Source organism: Bos indicus, chromosome 5 (genome assembly GCF_029378745.1).
Source record: "Bos indicus isolate NIAB-ARS_2022 breed Sahiwal x Tharparkar chromosome 5, NIAB-ARS_B.indTharparkar_mat_pri_1.0, whole genome shotgun sequence".
Taxonomy (NCBI): Eukaryota; Metazoa; Chordata; class Mammalia; order Artiodactyla; family Bovidae; genus Bos; species Bos indicus.
This window is the reverse complement of record NC_091764.1, coordinates 28,216,254-28,242,206: the sequence shown is the minus strand read 5'-3', so window position 1 is coordinate 28,242,206 and position 25,953 is coordinate 28,216,254. Positions and strand designations below refer to the sequence as shown.

The 25,953-nt window shown below is 40.5% G+C and overlaps 1 protein-coding gene across 8 annotated transcripts in view; it reads left to right on the top strand.

The window, feature by feature from the left end:
* Positions 1-25,953, top strand: part of SCN8A (sodium voltage-gated channel alpha subunit 8) — a 196,904-nt gene that overhangs the window by 96,958 nt on the left and 73,993 nt on the right. For 5 of the 8 annotated variants that reach the window (XM_070789069.1, XM_070789066.1, XM_070789068.1 and 2 more), the window contains exons 3-10: positions 3,896-4,015; positions 6,289-6,377; positions 7,204-7,332; positions 9,130-9,221; positions 20,400-20,621; positions 22,119-22,182; positions 23,271-23,412; positions 24,932-25,138. In XM_070789069.1, coding sequence (XP_070645170.1) covers positions 3,896-4,015; positions 6,289-6,377; positions 7,204-7,332; positions 9,130-9,221; positions 20,400-20,621; positions 22,119-22,182; positions 23,271-23,412; positions 24,932-25,138 — 1,065 coding nt within the window. Of the gene's footprint in view, positions 1-3,895; positions 4,016-6,288; positions 6,378-7,203; positions 7,333-8,881; positions 8,974-9,129; positions 9,222-20,399; positions 20,622-22,118; positions 22,183-23,270; positions 23,413-24,931; positions 25,139-25,953 lie in introns of all 8 variants that reach the window. The other 3 variants (XM_070789070.1, XM_070789067.1, XM_070789065.1) reach the window with 1 other exon arrangement.

Genomic DNA, 25,953 nt, shown 5'->3' with positions numbered 1-25,953 from the left:
TGGTATCTCAGTGTTTAACTTTTGAGGAGCTGTCAGCTGTTTTCCAAAGTGGCTGAACCATTTTCCATTCCTACCAATAATATACGAGAGTTCCAGTTTCTTTATATTCTTGGCAACATTTGTTATTTTCTGTGTTCTTAAAAATTATTACCATTCTAATGGGTGTAAAGTGGTATCTCATTGTGGTTTTATTTGCATTTCTCTAATGACTAATAATATTGAGTGTCTTTTCATGTGGTTATTAGCTGTTTGCATATCTCCGTTGTAGAAATGTCTGTTCAGATCCTTGCCCATTTTTAACTTGGATTGTTTGTCTCTTTACTGAGTTGTAGGTGTTTTTGTAATGTAGTCTGGCTGCAAAACCCTTATTAGATACACAATTTGCAAATATTTTCACCCATTCTTTGGGTTGTCTTTTCACTTTCTTAATAGTGTCATTTTTTGCACAGAAGTTTTCAATTTTGATGAAGTTCAATTTAATCTGTATTTTCCTTGGTTGCTTGTGCTTTCGGTGTCCTGTCTATGACACTGTTGCCTAATCCAAAGGTTAAAAGATTTGCACCTGTTTTCTTCACTGAGTTTTATAGTTTTAACCTTTACATTTAGGTTTTTTATCCATTTTGAGTTAATTTTCACATCAGGTGTGAGATAGAGGTTCAGATTCGTTCTTTTGCATCTGTTTGTCCCACCACCATTAATTGAAGACTGTTCTTTCCCCTTTGGATTGTCTTGGCATGCTTGTCAAAAATCAGTTGACTGTAGATGTGTGGGTTTATTTCTGGACTCTCAATTCTATCCTATTGTTGTGTTTGCTAGTCTTATGTTAGTTCCAGGTTTGATTATTATAGCTTTGTTGTAAGATTTAAAATGCAGAAGTGTGAGTCCTCAACTTTGTTCCTATTTTTCAAGATTGTAATTTGGTTCCCTTAAATTTCTATACAGATCTTAGGATCACCTTGCTAATTTCTGCCAAAAAAGGCAGTTGAAATTTTGAGAGATTGCACTGAACCATAGCAATATTAAGCCTTGCAGTCCATGAGCATCAGATGTCTTTCCATTTGTTTACTTTTTTCCCTGTTTCTTTTACTGATGTTTTATAGTTTTCAGTGTATAACTCTTATACTTCTGTTAAATTTATTCCTATGTGTTTTATTTTTTGGATGCTCTTATAAATGGCATTGTATTAATTTCATTTTCAGATTGTTTTCTGCTGGTGTATAGAAATGTAACTGATATTTATATGTTGCTTTTATGTCTTAGAACCTTGCTGAACTTGTTAATGAGCTCTGTTTATTGTTTATATCTTCCTTAGGGTTTTCCATATAAGAACTTATTTCATCTGCAATTAGAAATAGTTTTACTTGCTTAATTGCCTTGTCTAGAACATCTAGTACAATGTTGAATGAAAGTGATGAGAGTGGAATCCTTGTCTTATTCCTGGTCTTAAGGAGAAAGTTTTTAGTCTTTTAACATTAAATATGACGTTAGCTGTGGATTTTTCATAGATGCCCTTTATCAGGTTAAGGACATTCTGTTCTATTACTAGTTTGCTGTGTATTTTATTATGAAAGAATTTTGGATTTTGTCAAGTGCTTTTTATGCATCTTTTGTGATGATCATGCAGTAATTGTCCTTTATTTTATTAATATGTTGTATTACATTGATTGGCTTTCATATGTTAAATTATCTTTGTATTTCTGGGATAAATCCCATTTGGTGGTATGTAATCCTTTTTCTATATGCTGCCAGATACTGTTTGCTGGTATTTTGTTGAGGTTTTTGTGTCTATATTCATAAGGGATATTAGTCCATAGGTTTCTTTTCTTTAAATGTCTCTGTCTGGTTTTGTATCAAGGCAATACTGGCCTTACAGAATGAGTTGGGAAGTGTGCCCTTTTCTCCTATTTTTTGGAAGAATTTATGAAGGACTGATATTAATTCTTTAAACGTTTGGTGGAACTCATCAGAGAAGCCATCTGGCCCTGGGTTTTTCTTTGTGGGGGTTCATTTTTTTTAATGCAGGGTGCAGAAGAGTATTTATAGTATAGTTGAGGGGAGGGTAAGGGAGGGAGAGAAGAGTCTTTTTTAAGGCTCTATCTGTGTGCTTATATTAATACAGAAAATTTTTGAAAAGATACATAAGAAAAGATGATACACAAGCAAAGGTTATCATTGAGTAATGAGATGGAACTTGTCTTCTGTTCCTTTTTTTATGATTATGAACGTGTACTACTTTAAATTAAAAAACAAAGTGAAAACAAAAGCCTACTTAAAAGGGCCGGCATTTGACCATGTGCCTTTTCACCTGCACGGTTGGATGCTAGGCCTGTGTGCTGGCCGCTGGCCTGTGTCCGCAGGACCTCAGTCTAGCAGACCTTGCATCTCCAGCTCCACAGTTTGCTGCTCGCCCTCTCTCTAAACCTCCAGCAACACTGAATTACATATCAATTCCCTGGAAACACCCCCAGTTCTGTGCTACTGTGTCTTTGTAATCCTATGCTGTTCCCTTTCCTTGCTAACCCTTCCCCCTTTATCTGCCCAATTAATCTCTCCTAATTGGCACTTATCCTTTAAAACCCCTTCCAAATGTTTAGTAACCTGCCTTTGTGAACACCTCCCAGCTCACTCCCCTCCCTTGAATTGCCCATCCAATGGGAAAGTAAAAATCTCTCTCTTCTGCTGCCTCTCATACATTACATATATTTTTGTTATTGAATTTTATGTTTATTATTACTAGTTCATGTATATGTCTTCCCTAAAAGTACAACTTTATTCAATCTCGTATCCAAGAAGCTTAGCACAATGCTTGGCACAAAGCAGATGCTCCAAAATATTTGAATTAAATTCATGCAACAGGAAGAGGCATCTGAGTAGGATGGGCAATGAGAGCCAAGGCCAAAGTTTGAATTACTATAACCTGTTCTGGTTTTGCACGACAGGAGGATTCATGCTAGGAATGTAGTTGAATTAATTTGGCAAGGCTGATAATGGAGGTTCTTAAAAGGTAAATAGACTAGACTCTGTAGGTAAATATCGACAAGGTGAATAACTCCTCTCACCTCCTTGAGTCTTTGCTCAAATCTCTCTCCTCAGTAGGCTTACCCTGATCACCTGAGAGGGAAGGATCGAGAGGTTGGGTTGGTAGATGCAAACTATTACATTTAGAATGGATGAACAACAAGGTCCTAATGTGTAGCACAGGGGACAGCACTGCATCTCCTGGGATAAACCGTAATGGAAAAGAATGTATATATGTATATAATTGAGTCACCTTGCTGGTACAGCAGAGATTGGCATAACACTTCAATTAAAAAACGAAACATTCACCCATCCTCTGACCCCTGCACTCTCGAGTTGCCTTTCGCTAATCTTCCTCCTTTTCCCACAGCACTTATCACATTTGATATAATTTACTTACTCATTAGGTTTTTTATTTATTGTCTGTCTCCCATCTTACAACATAAGCTCCTCTCACTAGGGTGGCCTTGTTCACCAATCCTTCCCAAGCACCTGGAACATTGCCTGGCACATCGTTGGCACTCAGTGATTATTTGTTGAGTGAATGAATCCTAAATTAATAAACTTCAGAATCTTGTCCAGAGCAGGCACAGATAGCTTAGGTATAGGTAACATGGCTTATTTCTGAAAGAAAAGTCTGATCTTTAAAACTGCCAAGATAGTGTCGTCTGTTTGTAATGTAATCTGGAGCAGTAGGGAGGTGAGGGAAAGTGGTTTCTCTTTCCTTAGTATATTGCCTAAAGGTTTCTTGCCTTAGACACCAAATTGGGAAGTAAAACATGGGTCCTTTTGAGTTAATTTCTTGCCTAGAAAAATGTTATTTCATGTGGTGATTAATTCCTGTGCTTTAATAATTTCTCTCTTTCTTTCTCCACAGACCTTTGTAGTATTAAACAGAGGGAAAACTCTCTTCAGATTTAGTGCCACGCCTGCCTTGTACATTTTAAGTCCTTTTAACCTGATAAGAAGAATAGCTATTAAAATTTTGATACATTCATATCCTTTTCTGCAAATGTGGAGTGAGTGCAGCCGTCCTGTGGTCCCTGGTATGTTTCTGAATGTCCACCACCTAATTGTATATTAACTATTTTATCAGTGGTGTAGCTGACTATTCCTCCAGTCAGAACTTCTGCTAAAGCCTTAGCTGAGCTTCAGCAGATTCTTTTTTCTTAGGATGATATCACGGGAATCTGGAATTTTGTGGGTATCATTAAGAGGGACAAGTTAAGATGGTAGCTTTGCTGCTGCTGCTAAGTTACTTTAGTCGTGTCCGACTCTGTGCAACCCCATAGACGGCAGCCCACCAGGCTCCCCCGTCCCTGGGATTCTCCAGGCAAGAACACTGGAGTGGGTTGCCATTTCCTTCTCCAATTCGTGGAAGTGAAGTCGCTCAGTCATGTCCGACTCTTCGCGACCCCATGGACTGCAGTCTACCAGGCTCCTCCGTCCATGGGATTTTCCAGGCAAGAGTACTGGAGTGGGGTGCCATCCGCCAAGATGGTAGCTTTACTGACGTCTTAATTTTTAGAGCACTCAGACTTTAGTAATTTCATAACAAGTTATATTATTCAGCTTTTTTACATATTAAAGCCCAATTAGAATTTTTGAAATGCTACTATAAATAATTGAGCGAGTGTTTTAGAGATCTTCTTTGATTTCTTAACCACAAGTTTAGAAAGTAAGATAATCTCTCAGATTAAATGGCCTCTTTGGTGCACAGGTTTAGATCTAGATTGCAGGATTGATATGAATTTTTTATATATATTTTTTCTCCCCTTAAAAGAAAATGCCAATTTACTCCTGCGGCTTGACTTTGTATCTCATTAATATAGGAGAGCATATGACAGATGAAAAATTACGTGATGGGTTTAGCAACTTCACTTAGTAACTTTAAACCTTCATGGTTGGTATTTAATTGGACAGTACTTAGTCCCATGCTTCAGAGTTTTGTATCCTCCAAGTAGGATGAAGAAACCAGCAGTTGCTGCTTCATAAACAGGTTTGTTAAGCTTTTGTACCTTTTATTTTTGTTAAGAATTTAGCAGCCTGATCTGGAATTTGTGAGTTTTGCAAGCAACATAGTTCTGAAACCTAAAGGTTTATAAGAAAATAAATAATTCACAATGGACTCTTTCCTTTCTTGTTGGATCAGAGGATGATGTTTTTTTCTATTCTAACCAGAACATGTGATTATTCCCTGAAGAAAAATCCAGCTGTAGGAAGAAAAAAATCCAGCTGTAAGAAGTGTTCTTCCTTTTTAAAACTCCACTAATAGAATGAAGGTAGTGAATGTCACTAGCAAGAGAGAGTGAATTAGTAACAAATGAGATGTGACTTCTGTGCAGTTTTAAGTAACTCGTATTGATTAAAGCAGTTTAATTCTTCTCAGTAGACAAGAACATGGAGAAGGAAATGGCAACCCACTCCAGTGGGTTGCCTGGAAAATCCCATGGACAGAGGAGCCTGGCGGGCTACAGTCCATGGGGTCGCAAGAGTCAGACACAACTTAATGACTAAGCCAGACAAGAACAAGAAGGGCTGAGCGAGATCTTGGATAGAAATGAAATGGCAGCAAAATGATTTGCTACGCATAAACATTCCTGGACACTCTCAGAAAGATCAGATGGATTTGCCTTGTTACCTAATTCTTAGGAGTACGGTGGTACAGATGTCCTTAAAATCCTTACTCAGTCCTTACCACAACTGGTTTCTCAAATTTGACAGATTCAGCAGACATTAACTGTTGCCTTGCCCTGCAAGGACACAGCCCTTTGAAGGGCTATGGAAAAAAAGTAAAGTGTTAAATACATGAACATTTCCAATAATTGGTAATACAAGATAATTAACAATAAATGACTTCTCAATAACATAGATAAGATTTAATTTGTTTTTCTCATCTGATGACTTTGGCATCTGGCAGACTGCAAGATTTCTGGTTATTGGGCAGAAAGGTGTTTAGAGGCATAAATGGTAAGAAGGAAAAATGTTTATCCAAAAGGAGAACGGTGACAACCCTTTTGAAAAAAAGAGCGGCCACCCTGCCATGTCCACTCACATTCTCTGGCCGGGTGTGGATACATATGGTGGCGCTCATATGGTTCATGGTGGTGGCCACAGTTTTCATTATCACCTTGCCTTTTCCTCCTCTGTGCTTTGTCTCCTTTCAGGTTACTGATTTTAATTATCATGATACTTAATGTGAAATGTATTTGCTTCCTGAGGATAAAAGCAGGCCAGAGTTTGTGTATTCTCCCTTGACTCTTTTCTACAGTATTTAGCATGATCATTATGTGCACTATTTTGACCAACTGTGTATTCATGACTTTTAGTAACCCTCCTGACTGGTCGAAGAATGTGGAGTAAGTAGCTCATGTATTTATTTTTCTGCTCACTTGTTTTAAATATTTCTAGTTACTGCATCTTGCACTGCACAGCTTATCCACCAAGGAAGAAAATCATTTGCCCACTTTTCATGTGACAGAGATGGATGAGGATACATGTGGAATTTAGGAAATATCCTTAGACATCAACTCTGGAAATTATTATTTCTAGGTTATTACCCATTTTTTATTTCACTAAGTGGGTGAGAATACATCTGCAATTTAGGAAATAAGTATCCTTAGAAATCAACTCTGGAAATTATTGTTTCTGGAGTATTGCCCACGTTTTATTTCATGAGTGAGGATACATGTGAAATTGAAGAAATATCCTTAGAAATCAACTCTAGAAAGAGAAAGGCTGCCGTGGAAGTGACGACTCACCACCTCTGCCCTTTGCTGTGGTAGCCTGTGTTAGCCAAAGCTTTGACCGGCCCATCACCATCTTCTACCCTCAATTCCTGATGATACTGCCTTTTTCTCCAGCTTTAGCTTTCCTTTTCTTGTTGACTTGTTTCAAGTGAAAATGAGCTCTGGGGCCTCCTGCTGGGTGGCCGTACAGAGCTATTCCTTTGTGATGCCCTTCAGGACCCAGTGCCACATTCCAACTTTCTTGGTTTGTGCATTTCAGTCATTTTCATAAGATGCATCCCTTTCTCTTCCTCACTGCCTTTCTGCTGCATCAGTTGTGTCCTTCCTGTTTTGTCTCTGTAAGTGAGGCTGCATGTCTGCAAGTGTTCTCTTAGAAGGTTCATTTAAAGTTCCTTTCTGTTAAGAAATTGCCTCAAGCTATCCATTTCTTCAACAGGTACACGTTCACAGGGATTTATACATTTGAATCACTAGTGAAAATCATTGCAAGAGGTTTCTGCATAGATGGCTTTACCTTTTTACGGGATCCATGGAACTGGTTGGATTTCAGTGTCATCATGATGGCGTAAGTTCTCTGCTTACTTTATTGGTGTTCGGGGTGTGTGTGGTTGTACTCTTGGGTGTGTCTGTTTGACAGTGTAAGTGTGAGTTTATGGGCTTAGTTGTGTGAGGAATTAAAGGATAACCATGTAAAGTGGTATGGACATATGTCTGATTCTTTCTTATGAAGGCCTCTGGGGGTTCAGGCAGTGGCAGTGTGTGCATATGGGAGAGGATGAGCAGATGGGAGCAAAAGTAGGAAGTGATTTTCTATTGCAACTCCCTTATATTTTGTTTCCCCCTATAACATTGACCAGGGTACACACAGTTACCACTAGGAGGCCTTGGTGAAGACTTCCTATTTTTTAGGTGTAAACCTTAGGCTGGAACTCAGTTTCCTAGGTATATTATGTTACATGTAATTTCTTGAGGCTGTCCAGATGTTGCAGAATTCAGAGCACGTTTTGGAGTCAAAACATAAGCCAAGTATCCAATCTGCTCACTTCCTAAAGAATTGCTGACCAGAGCTTCAAACTATTATTACTTGGGAGCAGTGTAACCCCACACTGGCATGCTAGCCGCTCTATGTAATTAGTGTTGTTTTAACAACGAAAATGTATCTCTTCAGGAAACTTAGATGGTGATAGAAAAGGTGTAGCAGACTTTATTTGTATTTTCATGTTGGGGAAAGTGTTTCGTGGGTTGGTAGGGGGTAAAGGTGTAGTGTAGATTGTGTGTGTGTTTGTGTGTGTGCACACAGCAGATATGTAAGAGATTGAGTGCATTTGTGTATGTTTGGGTCTGAGCATCTGATACAAAGATGTATTTCAACTATAAAGTCTGAATGAATGATATACACTGAACATTTGAAACTGGAACTTTGACTTTCTGTTATATTAAGAAAATTTCTAGCTTTCCAGAGTTATGAATACACACTGGTGTTCATTTAAAATGTAAGTGTCCTCGCTAGGCACGGAGCTGGTGATTAAATGAACACTTAACAGAATATTGGCTCTGATCCCATGATCTGGTTTTTCCTGTATGTCACAAGCTAAAACTTCATATGTAGGCATGACTGCAGTGATACGCAGACAGCTCTTGGATAAGTCATATATGCAGACATGTAGGCATTTTTTCCATTGTCAGCGAGGAAGTTATTTTAATGTAGATTTGTTTACATGGGGCTCCTGCTGCAGAAATCTGTCTCCTTTTCCTAAGAAATTGTTCACAAAACTTGGAGACATAAGCCTTTGAATACCTCCTGGCCTTCTTTTTAACTGGAAAAAGAGAATGGACTAAGAGTAGTCATTCTGATTGGGATCTGCACATCATGATGCTGCGTGAGAAAGCCCCAGGAGCCTTCTGGTGGTATCGCTTCTTTCAAATACACTTTGGATTTCTCCTTGCCCAACTGAAAAAAACAAAATGTGTTCCTTAAATGCTTGTATTTGAAACTTTTCTTTTTCAAGGAAAAAAATGAAATCATATCTTACTTATAAGACCCTTTCTTACCCCTATTCTCAAACCCTCGCCCAGTGGTACCATTACAAGTTAACTTTGGTTTGATTCTGCAGGTATATAACAGAGTTTGTAAACCTAGGCAATGTTTCAGCTCTACGCACTTTCAGGGTTCTGAGGGCTTTGAAAACTATTTCGGTAATCCCAGGTAAGATGGCCCGGGGTTGGTGTTAGGTGTTGGGTTAGGGCCCTGATGTGACGTATTGTACTTTTTGTTTTGTTGTGGTTTCGTTTTTTTCCTTTGGTGTTTGTGTTTGTGTCCGTGTTTGTCATTTGTGTCTGTGCGTGACCTCCCTTACTACAGATATGTGACAGAGTTTGTGGACCTGGGCAATGTCTCAGCGCTGAGAACATTCAGGGTTCTCCGAGCTTTGAAAACTATCTCTGTAATTCCAGGTGAGAAAATTTAAACACCAGACTGACTTTGCCTCATCTCCTCTTATGTCCTCCATTTGCTCTGTCCACCACATCCTGAAGCAGCGTCAGCACAGCTGAGATGGCCTTGCATTTCGCATGTTTTTCCCAGGAGATGTTCTCTGGAATGGCTCTTTGGTCCTTAAACCAAAGTTGCTCTGACAGTGCTTGCAAGGCATGCAACCCCCATTCCATCCATGCTCTGAAAAAGCACGTGCTTAAGAGTCACTTGGATCTTAAGATACCTGAAAAAATTGTCACGGAGCTAGCTGTCTGTTTGAATATGAATCATTTGCTTCCTAGCCTCGTGGAATTACAGTAATTTTAACATTCGCCATCATTCCATTGCTTGTGATTTCTAGGCTTCCTGTCGCATGGTTTGCTGATGGGATGTTATTCGAAGAATTGCACTTCTACTGTTACTGTGTTAATGGAATTATTTAATCACAGAAGAGCCCTTACCCCATTGACTAGTCCAGTGTTCCAGACAAATTTAAGAGGCTTGGTGTTAGTGACCTGAACTTTAATAATCACTGTATATCACATACTGTTGCTGTCTAATTCACTAGAATAAGAACCAGTAGATATCTATGACATATATATTCAGAGACCATTCTCAGACATAAATCCCAATGAAAGCTTATGTGGGTGCCATTAAAAAAAAAAGTTAAAGGTAAGATAAGATACATCTAAGCACATGGGCAAACAGAAAAGTACAGAAACTTTACAAGGAAAAAAAAACGTAATCAGGGGCTAGTTGAGAGGTAGTTGATTGACAGTCTTTACATTTTTTGCCACTTTTTCTTGATTCTGATTGAGAATGGTTCTTAACCTTTTGAAGGTTTTGTATCCTTTTGAGAACCAGGTGAAATTTCACAGGCACCACCTTCCCAGCAAAGCCCATCGATGGCCCCCCGAGGTTGAGATCTATTAATTTAATTCAAATCCTTGCTGCCCGGTAATAACTATTTTTCGGAAGACCAGTCTTGAAATCTGGAAGGAAAGATATTTTAGTTAGTAGACTAACTAACATCGCAGAAACATGGCAGAAGTCTAGACTGTGTTGTCGCTGGTTGGACTTTGGTTGCATTCAGGAGTTTTTAGGGAAGGAAGACTCCCAAGAGGCCAGGCTTTCTTTCCACTGCAGTTTTGTGGAAACAGGAACATGAAGGACAGAGGCATCCTATTCCAGGCATCGCATGGCTCTTCTTGTGGCTGCACCAAAAATACTCCTCTTTTCTCCTTTTCAATGTTATCTAGATATCACATGCAGAGAGAGGGAAGTACAGAGGTAGAATTCTGCTTACTTGAGAACCTCAGGGCGGTAAACCTCAGTTTCTGCATTTACAAACTTGGGCCATGAAGTGGGCCCATAAATTATGGCCCTATTGAGAATGAATTACTTTATTTTTAGCAGTGGTAGCTTACTTCTTGTCAACCAGAGGCTAGATGTCAGTGGAGTATATTCTTTTTTTTTTTAAGATTTTTTTTTTCATATGAGCCATCTTCAAGGTCTTTATTGTGTTTGTTACAATATTGCCTCTGTTTTATGGGTTGATTTTTTTTGGCAGCCAGGCATGTAGGATCTTAGCTCCTCGACCAGGGATCGAACTCACACCCCACACATGGGAAGGCAAAGTCCCAACCACTGGATCATCAGGGAAGTCCCCTAGAGTATATTCTTATTGGCAAAAAACTATAACTGTGACTTATCAAAGTTTAGTTCTTAGCCATTTTATTAATAAATCCATTTGACAGAAAATCCAGCTCATTCTCTAGGTACCTTTCTGAAGCTTGTTGATGGCAGCCTACCCCTTAAGCAGGCCTTGTCTTTTTTTTTTTCTTTTTGTAAGACATCGATACCACCAAGTCTTTACTGTCATTTTTCCTTTGGTCTCTTTCCTCCTCTGGCCTCTTTTAAATATGATGCCGTGTTTTCTGCTCACTTCCCCCAGTGTACTCCGCAAGGCATCTGTCCCTTTATGTTCTTGTGATCTCAAAACTTCTCTTCCAGAACTAAATTGGAAAGCTGTGCTCTCCTCACTAACTAGGGCAGCAGATGCTATCTCTGCTCCAGCTCTTAGCCTCTGTCTCTGTCTCTGCTGTATGATTAACTTCTGACCACAGCATTTCTGCAAGATAGCTCTGACTGATGTCACGTTATTTATCCTTAATGTTCTAGTTTTATAGGTATATATTAATGTCTAGTTTTACACTCTGTATTATAAATATATATCTATAAACACAGTGCCTGGCCTGTAAGAGCCCTCTATAAATGATTTTAGCAGTAGCAATTATAAAGAAGAAACCTAAACCCAAGGAAAGTTTGTGTGAAGATTTAGACACCAACTTCACAGTTTAAAATAAATTATTGGATTCCTATTTCTAGAAGCACCTCCTAGTTGAGCTGGCTTTGGGAGATTTTTGACAATAACTTTAAGGGATAATAAAGTCAAAGATATGGTCAGTTCTTAAAGTGTGACTTTTTATCCCAAGTTCTTTTGCTCTTGATTCTACTTGCGGAGAGCTGTTGCCCTGTGCCTACCTGCCTGTTACCCAGGTCTCCTTCCGTGGTGGGAATACCAGTCTGAGTCAGTGGACCTGAGCCACGTCTTGATTGGAAATCTGAGTCATTTTGACTCCGCTGTCACAGAGCGGGGCCATAGCCCCCTCTGAATAAAAGCCATTGCTTTGCGTACCAGGTTTTCTCATAGGCCACTTCAGTGGAATTGTTACTTTCTTTGCCTTCTCCTGCGCCCACTTTGACTATAAGCTTTTGCCAAAGCTGCCAAAAACAGAAGGGAGACCTACCACAGAACTGACAAGGGACCTGTAAGATCTCACGGAGTTCTCAACTCCCTTTTTGAGAGTTTTTCCTTTCCTAGAGCACTTGTCCTGCTCACCTGGGCTGATGTTGTCCTCCTTTTTAGCATCTTTGGTAGATAGTCTGGATGTGTCAGAGCAGCCAGGACTTCCTGAAGATTGGAGAGTACAGTGTATCAGTTAGCTCCAGCCTTTTATACAGGATGCTTCAATTTAGACCCTTCTTGTGGGCTTCCCTGGTGGCTCAGAGGTTAAAGCGTCTGCCTGCAATGCAGGAGACCTAAGTTCGATCCCTGGGTTGGGAAGATCCCCTGGAGAAGGAAATGGCAACCCAGTCTAGTATTCTTGCCTAGAGAATCCCATGGACGGAGGAGCCTGGTGGGCTACAGTCCACAGGGTTGCAGAGAGTCAGACATGACTGAGCGACTTCACTTTCACTTTCACTTTTGTGGCTTAGAAAAGAGTGAACTCATATTCTGATCCTCTTTATTTGCTAACTCAAGACTTGGATACCTATCATTCACGATGTCCCTTTGCTTTGACTCGACTTGAAGAACAGTGCCGCGCGAACTGTGCTAAAGGGATCAATTACAGGAAAAGACCCTGTAAAAATGTCTTTCGGTCTGGAACTTGCCAGATTCAACTTGACATTGAAGTACTCTGTATAGAAAGTTGTATGTCTTAAAACTTTGTTTTTACTTTGTATGTATCTGGGTACAAAAAGGAACTTCTGAGTGACTGTCAGAAGTTTCATCCTCTGTGTGCTTTGGCCACGTGCCACAGGACTTACATGCCCCCAGGATAGGGTAGACATCTTAAAGCAGGTGTCTCAGAGTTTCCTTAGAGAGTAGCACTTACTGGTATAAATAAAACTGATTGGGAGGGCCTTGCTGTTGGTCCATTTTCATTTCCATCATCATTGAAACGGCCTCTGAAAGCACTCCGTTCGCCATTTGGCTCTCTTTAGAGCTGTAATTTCTTGATTATTTTTCTCTTGGGTTTGATATTTCTCTTCTTTCATTTCTGTTATCTTCTCTGTCTCTTTACCTGTGGCATCAGATACAAAGCAGGGAAAATGAGAGGTCCTTCTCCCTCTTAGCCTAGTATTTACAAAGAAAGCATTTTTTTAAAATGTCCCCATTATGAATGTAGCAATTTCTACTGCATAGTAAAGGGGGATAGAATGCATTTTAAGACTGTATTCAGACTCATCGTTTCTTTTAAAATACTCTGGTTATTAATCCAGTAGCTTTTGTATTTCTCCTTTTTCCACATTGTTCCTCCAGGTAGACAGCTGAAGTGTACCACCATGGTCCTGAGTGGATCGTGGGATCTCCCTGCCCCACCACTGGGAGCTAGTTTCATTGTGGTCAGACTTTGTGATATGAATCTATCTGGTCTTGAGTAAAGAAATCAAGGGCCCCCAAGTCTCTCGCACGTTACTCTTGATCTTATGAACCTCTAATAGCTATCATTGCGAGGACTGAATCTGCAGCAGAGAAGGTGACTGGGTGCCACTGTACCCCAGGACTTGCCTGGACGAGCCAGACTATGGGACTGAGGAGCCATTCCTTCACTATTGTGAGGGCTGCATGTTAACGGCTGTTGAGGCCTGTTCCGATGTTCATTTTGTAGCAGGAATAGCTCGTGTGGCTTCAAACCCGTTTCTCAACCTGAGTCACAAACCAGGAAAGGTAAATTGACTATTTATAATCTGGCATCAGCCTGGTGGAAAATCTTGTTCCCAGTATGCACAGCTGATTTCTCTGGATTCAGCACGTAAGCGGGCTTTGTTCATTTATTCAAAGGATCGCTGGGCATCAGGAAATGAGACAGGAGGTTCAGAGGTGCCTTTGGACATAAAATTCTGTGGGAGCAGCTTCACTTGCTTCTCAGAGTTCTTTAAGTGTCCCACTCCCTGTCTGGTAGCTGACCTTTCTGTACATTAGGTCCAGCTGCCTTTCCTTGTTCTGTAGTAAATATATTAACTGCTTCTGCTCAGACACATCCCAGTGCTAGTTAATGTTAGCCTTTTCCAAGAGTTCTCACTGTCCAACTTGCCCCCACGTGGCTTCTGTTGCACACTCTGTTGTGTAGGAGTCATATGAAGGAGCATTCTGCTCTGTTTTGGATAGTCGGTTTTCTTGCTTGTTCTGGTATGTGGTATTGTGAACCAGCAGAGGAAGTAGACAGCTTATCCCTACAGCCAGAGCAGTGGTATTCTCCAGTCCTGCATGCATTGGGTCAAGAATTCTGCCAGCAATTTCTTACTTTTTTTGGCCTGTGTTGCTGGTTGCAGGGGGAGCACTTTTGCTTGGCTGCATTAACTAGTATGTGGCAGCCACTGCTAGCCAGACTATGAAGGTTAAGCTTAAGAAAAGCACTGAGGGCGTCATCTCCTTAAATTGGCATTGATGTCTGCAGATATGGTCGTTTGCAATTATCAACTCCTATGGAAGGAAGAAGAGTCTTGGCTGATGCCTGAGTGAATGCAGTGACTGTTTGCATTGAATGTTGCTGAGTCACTGTGTGCTTACCTTTACCACAGACATCAAGCTAATCACCTTTCTTCTTCCTCTGCCTCCCTCTGATTTTCTCCTAACAATCTGGATGAGAATCTTAGAGAGTAAACTTTTTGGATGGCCATTCTGTTATTTAGTGATCAGTTTTGTTTAAGATTTGTTCCTTTGTAGCCCTATGAATACCATTTCCAACTTAAGCTTCTATTTTAAACTTCTTGAAAGCTGAAAGAACTTCACCAAGTTGTTGATCAGACCTCAAAGCAGAACATGAAAAATATTTTTTACCCCTCTGGACTCATGTTTATGGATTTCGTCAGCAGTGGCCTCTGGTTTATGGAGAACAGATGTTGAACCAGCTGATTGTGAGTGTTCAGGTCCATCCCCAGAAAAACGAGGAGTTCCATGCAGGGTTGGTGTCTTAGTTGAACATCTCTGGTTGCAAGTAGAAAGATACAAACATCCTTCAAGGACATTGAAGGCTGGAATGTTTTGGGGCTTCTGGAAGCCAGTGAAACCAGAACACAGAGCCAGCAAGCCCCAGACACCAAGGGCTACTTTGTCTTCATATTTCTCTTCTCCTTGCATCTGTTTCCTTTTTCTGTGTCTAGGCATACTGCCTTTCCTTCTTAGACATATCCTAATATAACGATAGAATATGGCTACGACCTAGCTCCCACATTTATTTATTATCATTCCCACCACTTGAAAGGCTACTGGACTCTCTCTTTCAGTTCCGTTCAGTTCAGTCTCTCAGTCGTGTCTGACAGTTTGCAACCCCATGAATCGCAGCATGCCAGGCCTCCCTGTCCATCACCAACTCCCGGAGTTCACTCAAACTCACGTCCATCGAGTCGGTGATGCCATCCAGCCATCTCATCCTCTGTCGTCCCCTTCTTCTCCTGCCCTCAGTCTTTCCCAGCATCAGGGTCTTTTCCAATGAGTCAGCTCTTGGCCAAAGTATTGGAGTTTCAGCTTTAGCATCAGTCCTTCCAATGAACACCCAGGACTGATCTCCTTTAGGATGGACTGCTTGGATCTCCTTGCAGTCCAAGGGACTCTCAAGAGTCTTCTCCAACACCACAGTTCAAAACAATCAGTTCTTCGGCACTCAGCCTTCTTCACAGTCCAACTCTCACATCCATACATGACCACTGGAAAAACCATAGCCTTGACTAGATGGACCTTTGTTGGCAAAGTAATGTCTCTGCTTTTCAATATGCTATCTAGGTTGGTCATAACTAATCTTCCAAGGAGTAAGCATCTTTTAATTTCATGGCTGCAGTCACCATCTGTAGTGATTTTGGAGCCCAGAAAAATAAAGTCTGACACTGTTTCCCCATCTATTTCCCATGAAGTGATGGGACCAGATGCCATGATCTTCGTTTTCTGAATGTTGAGCTTTAGGCCAGCTTTTTCACTCTCCTCTTTCACTTTCATCAAGAGGCTTTTTAGTTCCTCTTCACTTTCTGCCATAAGGGTGATGTCATCTGATGCATATCTGAGGTTATTGATGTTTCTCCCGGCAATCTTGATTCCAGCTTGTGCTTCTTCCAGCCCAGCGTTTCTCATGATGTACTCTGCATAGAAGTTAAATAAGCAGAGTGACAATATACAGCCTTGACGTACTCCTTTTCCTATTTGGAACCAGTCTGTTGTTCCATGTCCAGTTCTAACTGTTGCTTCCTGACCTGCATACAGGTTTCTCAAGAGGCAGGTCAGGTGGTCTGGTATTCCATCTCTTTCAGAATTTTCCACATTTTATTGTGATCCACATAGTCAAAGGCTTTGGCATAGTTAATAAAACAGAAATAGATGTTTTTCTGGAACTTTCTTGCTTTTTTTGATGATCCATCGGATGTTGGCAATTTGATCTCTGGTTCCTCTGCTTTTTCTAAAACCAGCTTGAACATCTGGAAGATCATGGTTCACGTATTGCTGAAGCCTGGCTTGGAGAATTTTGAGCATTACTTTACTAGTGTGTGAGTTGAGTGCAATTGTGCGGTAGTTTGAGCCTTCTTTGGCATTGCCTTTCTTTGGGATTGGAATGAAAACTGACCTTTTCCAGTCCTGTGGGCACTGCTGAGTTTTCCAATTTTGCTGGCATATTGAGTGCAGCACTTTCACAGCATCATCTTTCAGGATTTGGAATAGCTCCACTGGAATTCCATCACCTCCACTAGCTTTGTTCGTAGTGATGCTTCCTAAGGCCCACTTGACTTCACATTCCAGGATGTCAGGCTCTAGGTGAGTGATCATACCATCATGATTATCTGGGTCGTGAAGATATTTTTTGTACAGTTCTTCTGTGTATTCTTGCCACCTCTTCTTAATATCTTCTGCTTCTGTTAGGTCCATACCATTTCTCTCTCTTGCCCCATTCCAAATTCCTGGAATTCAGGATCTAGATTTAGGTCAGATGTCCACCCTGACATCTAATTACTAAGGGAAGGTCGCTTCTGACAAACAAGGCTGCTGGGAGCCTGGCCTTATGGAATAGAAGATGGTTTGAGCTCATTGCCTAGAATTTCCTGTTGTATGGGGCTTGGAACTATCCAAAAAGTTCCCAGCCAAGGAAAATCAGATTCGACTTATGCTCAAATTATATGTTTTTAAAAATGAATTAATGTCACAAATGCATTGGTTTGACTGTTTTAAAGTTTTATCCTCTTGTTACTGATACAGATAACAGCTAACAACTCAGTTCATGAAAATAGAAGTAAAAAGTGGCTTGAAACTGTCATCAAGTGTTCAGATAGGTGATTGTCTGAGCCATTCAAGAGAGATTGCTGTATGAGTTCTTCATAAAGAAGTCCAAGAAAAGAAACTTTACAGCCATTCTTCAGTGACCTATCAACTACTCTTTTTTTTTTAATTTATTTTTTATTGATGTAGAGTTGAATTACAACATTGTGTTAATTACTGATGTAAAGCATAAGTGACTCAGGTATACATATATATACATTCTTTTTATATTCTTTTCCATTCTGATTTATCAACTACTCTTTTAAAAAAAAATTACTCCTTTTGAAAACGTAACTGTGTCATTTTAGGGACCTAGAACTGAGTTATTGACCGAATATACACCTGCTTCAACCCAACCAAATGTAGCAAAGGACTTCTCTGTTCCTTAGCAACTTACTGAAATAAGTTCCATAACACGGGGACAATTTTTCCTTCTCTATAGCTGCCTTTTATTTTATACCACCAATACCTTCTTACCTAACTGCATGATAATGATACACAGTTTCCCAGAACTTTAGGAATAAAAGATTGAAACTCCAACCACTTAATCGCTAACAAATATCTCTACCCTACTTTTAAAGGCTTTTAGCTTCTCCTCTGCCCACTGCCCACTGCCCACTGCCCACTGCCAGGTGTTCTTAGGCTTACCCATGTCTGGTGTGTGAGAAAATGAGACTGGGAGGTGACCTTAAGTTTGTTCCGAAACACAGCGCATCTTAAACAGAGGCTGAGCCAGGACCAGAATTCCCGCTTTCTGATTCCTACCTTGTACTCTTTCTGCTCAGTCCTGTGAGCAGAAGGAATCAGGCTTGAAATGCCTTATGTGCTGGAGCCCAGGCAAGCTCTTCCTAATCCCTTTGGTGGCCACAGCCTCCAGGAAAGGCCCACTCTGTGAGAAAGCACAGGCCTTTGCACACTGTCAGGTCCCCACAGTCTAACTCTTGGCTCTTTTTACTTTAATTTCTCTTCCACGTCTTTCAGGATATCTGTGTAAGAGAAAAGAAAATTTCATATTCATTTACTCTTTCAATAAAGAACTTTAAAATATATTAGTTGTATGGCCAAGACCACCACAACATTGTAAAGTGATTATCCTCCAATTAAATGCACACACACACACACACACACACACACGCATAGTAAGTGCCTGCTTTGTGCCAGGTCTTGTGCTAAGCACTCATCCATTACCACTCTCAGGCTTAGCTTTGAAAATTCTAGGTGGTTACTTGCAAAATACAGCAAAAGAAGAGTCATGTCCACATCTCCCATTAGATCACCATCGTACAAGGTTAGCCTCTCAGTGATATTATCCCAGTCATATCTCTTGGAGGAGGGCAACATGTGGATAACAGTGATAGCTAACAAGATATAAGTACCTGGCAGTGTACTTGGTATTTAATATTCATTACCTTATTTAAACCTCATAACAAGCCAACGAGATTGGTATTGTCAATATCTTTTTACAGATAAGTAAACTGAGGTTCAGACAAAAGTGGTTAACATTTGAGTTATTTACTGTGTGCTAAGGGTTTATATTAGTTATGCTTAATTAACCCTCACAACAGCCTATGATATTTAACTATAAGTCTCCCCATTTTCAGAGAAGGCAATGGCACCCCACTCTAGTACCCTTGCCTGGAAAATCCCATGGATGGAGGAGCCTGGTGGGCTGCAGTCCATGGGGTCGCTAAGAGTCGGACACGACTGGGTGACTTCACTTTCACTTTCACATCCCATTTTAGGGATGAAAATACACATCCCAAGAGGTTAGGTATATTGCTCAGGCCACACAAGTAAGTGGTATAGTTTGATTAAGATTAGTAATTATCTACCCAGACTCATACTTTAGAGCCAGGATTAGGATTTCTGTAGAATTTCATTGGATATTCTTGCTTTCAGAAGTAACTTAGGGATAAGCCCCCTCTTGAGACCTGTGTGTCAAGGCTCTGTGTCTGCCTCTGTCCGTCCTGGTGTTTCGGCCCCCCGGGAGTCCTCAGTGCTCCCTTGGCCATGTCTTACAGGTCGCTGATGTGTGGGCATGCCCAGGAGAACCGCATGTAGACTCAGTCTTGATCCAAACGTCGTGAACCCACAACCATACTTTACTTTGTCTCCTGTCACTGATCTCTCCCTGTGCAGTTAAGAAATCTGCCTGCAGATTTACGTTTGAAACAGTGGCTTGCCTTTAAGCCACCAATTCAAGTGGGTTATATGTTTTTTAAAAATCTAGGACAGAAAAAAGGTCAGTTATAGAGAACAGGACATATATGTGATGCAGAAAACGTGTAATTTTTAGTGAAAAGACAAACCACAAATACTGAATTGATAATAATTAACCTTTTCAATACATTGGCATTTCCAAAGCTCTTGGGAAAATATTATTGGACCTTCTCACTTATTGTTGGCTTTGAAACTTCCCCGTAGTTCTCTTTCCAACCTGGATGCCTCCTCTATTCCTGATTTTCCATTTGTTTGTTCAGCTAATATTTACTGAGTACCTGCTGTGGGCTAAGCCATACAAATACAGCTGTGAACAAGACAGATATAATTAATTATGACCATGATAAATGCTACAGAGGAAACTAATAGGTGCTATTAAAATAGTAATAGTAGAGGAGGGAGAAGAGTTGTGAAGACAGAGAAGGCTTTCTGGGGGAATTGCTATTTAGCTGAGAGTGGAGGATGAATAGGATGCAGGCAGGAGGGACAAGAGAATGGAGGAAGCATTCCAGGCAAAGGGAACAGCAATTGTGGAGACACCCGGGCAAGTAAGAGCTTGACTCATTTGAGTCGCTGAGAAGCAGTCAGAGACAAGAAAGCACTTCCAGGAATAAAAGAGCCACATACTGGAGAAGGGACTTTCTTTTCCAGAAGTATTGACTTAAAAATTGATGCTCCTGGGAAAATTGATAATATTGCTGACCCATTGTTATTCCCGTGGTATAAAAGATGAAGTGGCCATGTTTCAGGGGTGGTGCTGGGGGGAGGAGTAGGAGCCATGGCTGAGGGGCAGGTTGGGGGAGGTGGGGAGGGCTGTGGGGCGACTCTCACTCTGGGGGTTCTCTCCCCTCAGGCCTGAAGACCATCGTGGGCGCCCTGATTCAGTCCGTGAAGAAGCTGTCAGACGTGATGATCCTGACAGTGTTCTGCCTGAGTGTCTTTGCCTTGATCGGACTGCAGCTCTTCATGGGAAACCTGCGAAACAAGTGTGTGGTGTGGCCCATCAACTTCAACGAGAGCTATCTTGAAAACGGCACCAAGGGCTTTGATTGGGAAGAGTACATCAACAATAAAAGTAGGTAGCCCTTTCTCTGCAAGAGTGGGGAGAAAGTCTGTCTCCAGTGCGAATGACGGAGCTACCCCTGGGCTGTACAAAAGTGCCTGGGCCAGAAAGAAAGGCCAGGACTGCTGGGAGGAGCTTTGTGAACTTTTTCCCGTTCCTTGAGGTCAGATTATCTTCAGAAGCTGGCAAATATCAGCCCTCTCACCCCTTCTCTCTTTTCTCTCCCTTTAAAAGGATAAGTGAAACTTTATATTTTGCTCACACGTACCCCTGAACTTTTGCTTTGGAAAATCGAGCTTAGAAACTTGATGAAAAATCCTTTTTTTCCCCTGAGATATTTAAACATTTAGAGTATACCTGGGCTTCCCTGGTAGCTCAGATGGCAAAGAATCCACCTACAGTGCTGGAGACCTGGGATTGACCCCAGGGTTGGGAAGATCCCCTGGAGAAGGGAAAGGCTCCCACTCCAGTATTCTTCCTGGAGAATTCCATGGACAGAGGAGCCTAATGGGGTACAGTCCATAGGGTCACAAAGAGTAGGACACGACAGAGTGACTTTCACTTTCACTGTTCACTTAGGTTTCTTAAAATTACTAAGACCTTAGCAATCAGTCTGATCTAGGGAGTCGAGTAATCTCCAAATAACTGTTTGATCCTATCACAGTTTAGGAGTTTTAACAAGTTCATTTCAGGAACCAGAGCATTTGGGTGTTACTCTTAGGAATATTTGGTGTAGTAGTGTACATGTGTGCAAAGTCGCTTCAGTGACGTCTGACTCTTTGTGACGCTATAGGCCATAGCCCACCAGGCTCCTCTGTCCATGGGATTCTCCAGGCAAGAGTAATGGAGCGGATTGCCACACCCTCCTCCAGGGGGTCTTTCTGACCCAGGGATAGAACCTGCGTCTCTAAAGACGCATTGGCAGGGGGTTCTTTACCACTAGCGCTGCCTGTACTTGTATGAAACTAGGGAGGAAAGTTAGCAGGACCACTCTTAGTCACTCTTGAGGAAATAAAGGCCGGTAAGTATCCACAAGAAAGTGTTCAAAGGGGATTTCAGGGACACAAACAGGAAGGGGAAGCATGTCTTCTAATTTAAATTAGGACATGGTTACTAGTGATCAGTTTATCTTTGGTAAAGAGAAGTTATAAGGATAGAAGGGTAGAGTTGTATAAAGGGGTAAAGAACTCAGAAACCTCTCTTTTAGACCCTTTGTTTCAAGTACTGGAACGTGGCATATAGATCTGAAGTATTAATACAAGTAGAAATCGGGTGTCTGAAAAGAACATTGCATTAAAGCCCATGTGGCAGCACTTTTCATTGTTAAATACATATAGGAAAATAGTTAATGGGAAGGAATTCTTATCAGGTTTCACTGCTGTCAGAAAAGATTTATATGAGCTAAAATCAATAACTGTTTCTGCTGGGGTAGTTAGGAACAGTGTAACCTTATTCTCTCATTCACTTAAATCTGCCTTATTCATTTCCTGCCTCTTCAAACTTTTCTAGCAAATTTCTACATAGTTCCTGGTATGCTGGAACCTTTGCTCTGTGGGAACAGTTCTGATGCTGGGTAAGTAGCTCACTTAATTTTATTCTCCTCCCATGAAATAATGTGTCACACAAAAATGAACAATATTTTCACTTTCTTTGTGCTCATGTAGTGGGTCCAATAAATTGGTTGACTCAGATTTTCTTTCTGTTTTATATTTGCCCATCCAAAGTTGACATTTCACTAGTAGGTGAAGGTGGCTCTTAGACTTAAGCCAAGATCAAAGTTATAAAAGGCTAAGGGTAGGATCTGTAACACCAGGTATCTTGCCTGTCTCTTGTAGACTCCCCTCATTCTGTCTTAATGCAAAAAGTTATCAAGTAAGGGCACTGTTTTCATGATAGATTAGCACCCAAGGTTGACCCCAAATATGCCAGGCCTGACAGCATGTGGGAGGGAAAAGAGTTGCAATGTATTATCCCCCCCGCCCCCGCCTTTTTTTCATTGTGGCAAAATACACATAACATAAAATTTGGTCTCTTAACCATTTTTACATATACAGTTCAGTGATATTAACTAGAAGTCCATTTACTTTCTATACTGAAGTATTGATAGATACTAGAAATTACATTGGAATAAACATCAGGTGAGTCTTAAAGCAGAAGAACTATTATAACCGAGATCACTGAAATCCTAGTGTGATACAGTTTGTCACAGTGAGTGTTAAGAGAATAGAGATGATTAAGAGGAAGGTCTAGGCTTTTGTCATTTAGGTTAGTAGCTAAGTTAAATTTGGTTGAATTGCACATTGATATGAGTCTAGGACAGCGATTCTCAAATTTTGGCATGCGTAAGAATCATCTGACATGCCCCTTAAAAATGCCAATTCATGGATCCCATATGCAGAGTTTTTATTCCTAAGTCTTGTCTAGGACATAGGTATCCGCATTTTTAAGGTGATTCTGATCCTAGACTGTCCCCAGGACATCATTTTTGAAAAATTCACCTGGCTACTTTGTTTCTTTCCTCTTCTTTTTAAAAAATTCCTGTTTGTTGGCATAGTCTCTATGGATGGCTGTTTATCATCTGCAAGGTCATAGAGATGACTTCCAGCTGATGACCGGGTAGGATTACGCTGAAAAGCCCGGTGCTTCCTTTTCTTTCCTCAGGCAATGTCCAGAGGGATACCAGTGTATGAAGGCAGGAAGGAACCCCAACTATGGTTACACGAGCTTTGACACTTTCAGCTGGGCCTTCTTGGCATTATTTCGCCTTATGACCCAGGACTACTGGGAAAACTTGTATCAATTAGTAAGTAATACCATGTTTTTTGGTGATGGAATTTACATAACAATATGTGGGGTTTGGGGACATTCTGTGTAAGAGACCTTTGGTGAAGACATACAGAATCTTTGGGTGATATTTCTCAGAGTCAGCTGGTTTACAAAATTAAATGAATTCTCCCAGCTCTTGGCCCAGTTTCTTTAATGCTCATCATGTATAGCTGTAGACGCTCACAGACTTGGGAGCCTCTTGCCTGGCCTGGGAATCTGCTGTCTCTGTCCTTCCTATTTCAGCAGACCATCTTCAGTATTTCTCCTTTTGGATGTTTGGGCTTAGGGCTTCTTTAAACATGTTGTGTAAGGCACTTTGGTAGACATTATAAAGAAGAGATTTTATCCACAAGGATCTTGGAGCCTAAATATGTCAACATTTTGAGATTTATAACACAGTTGTATTTGTTCAAGAACACTGTGACAAATTTTTTTTTTTTTTTAATGGTCACTGCCATTCTGTCGGCCTGCTTTGGTGACTCTGGACAAGTCATTTAATTTTGCTGGGTGTGATGGAGAAGTTAGTCTAGATGACTGCTGAGGGTCTTTCAACTTAGAAATTCTCCGATAACGCATTGTTTTACATTTGACTCTAAGCCTTTGATAATGCTAGTTAGTTTGATAATAAGAATTGTGAACCCCTCAGGCATGAAGGAAACCCTTTAAGTGAACCAACTTTTTTTTTTCCAATGAAAGTTTCTTATTAGGAGTTCCTGAAATCCTTCCTTTCTGTTGTACAGCCTAGTATTCCCACGAAATATTTGTAACTGATGCTAAGTTCCATGAAATATTTGTGGTTGAGAAGAATAAAAATGAAAACTAAGTGATAATGGGTCCTGTGTATATGCATATAACCTAAAACCCAGTTGTTCTTTGATGTCTTTTGGTGCTAGTGAAAGGAATAATCTTAGGATCCTCTTTCCTTTTTCTCCCCTACCCCACCCCCACATCCTTTACATTATATCCCTCTTTAAAAACTCATCCTATTGCAAAAGGCTAAGGAAGGATGTCACTTAAGATAGGGACTTTTTATGAGTTGGACCTGATTCCAAAGATGAGATTTCTGTAAATGCTCTTTGAAGACCAGTATATAAGTGACCTGAGGTCTTTGTTTTCATTTCCTCACACTTGTTTTAAAACCAGCTGACAAAGTCAAATGTAATTCTTAGCTCAGAGCAATTTTTCCTTTTAAAAAAGTAAGCATTTTTCTATGGAAGGAGTGTATTAGGAGTATTTGGAATGGAAGAGGATTTTTTTTTTTTTTTTGCCACAGTGAATAGGAGGTACTACTGACATTTCCTGTGAGTCTGGGGTAGGGGAGGCCATTTGGCAGCTAGGGATGCTGAGTGTCTGCAGTGTGAAGAAGTTCCACACAAGAAAGTCTGGTCCTGTTCAACGTGCAGTACTGCCTCTGCAGAGGAACATCAGCCCATGAGTTGTTTTCAGCCTGATTCGTTTGATGCAAGCAACTTAAGAAGTGGTTTTTGTCTTTACAGACCTTACGAGCAGCTGGGAAAACGTACATGATCTTCTTCGTCTTGGTCATCTTTGTGGGTTCTTTCTATCTGGTGAACTTGATCCTGGCTGTGGTGGCCATGGCTTATGAAGAGCAGAATCAGGCAACACTGGAGGAAGCAGAGCAGAAAGAGGCTGAATTCAAAGCAATGTTAGAGCAACTTAAGAAGCAACAGGAAGAAGCACAGGTTGGTGATCAACTCTTTGCCGTAGTCCTTCCTGCCAGATCATGGTGACTAAGGCCCCATCTGATTGCCACTCCAGTTGATCTTTTTAGGCACACTGTCTAACAGAAGTCATTGATCTGATTGAAATAACCCAAATAACAACTGCAGATGGTCAGTCCAATTGTTACATTTGTCTTAATGGCCAAATTGTTTGTGAATGTGATCTTCTGTTGAATCTCTCGACCGTTCAGTGCACAACTCCTGTGATAGCTGGAGAGAGGAAAAAAAAAATGACCAGAGCAGTTTATATAATACATCATGTAAGCATAGGTGTTTTTGTTGGGGGAAACATTAGGATCTCCTTCAGAGATTGTCTGTGTTCATAACGAGTCCTGAAAAGAAGATACAAGTTAAATATTGAAGTAAAATTTAAAAAAGAAACTTGTGATTCTACTAATACCCTAACATCTTACTTTTTTAAGAAAAAATTATGAAAGTATGGTGATATTTACAGGAGACTTGGAAAATACCGAACAAAATTACATATAGTTCCACTGTACATTACAGTTATTTTTAAATAGATAAATTAAGATTTTTAGTTAGAGTTTCAATATCAAACTTTCAAAAATTAATAGAACAAACAGATAGGAAAGTAGAAAGATACAGTAGACCTGGAAAGCACTATGAACTAATTCAACATAATTAAGGTTTATATAATTTTCACTCAACAACAGGATGCAAATTCTATTCACGTTCCCATGGACTATAAACTGGGAGACATGGGACTGTATCCTGGGTCATAAAACAAAGTGCAAAAATTTCGTGGTATAAAGGTA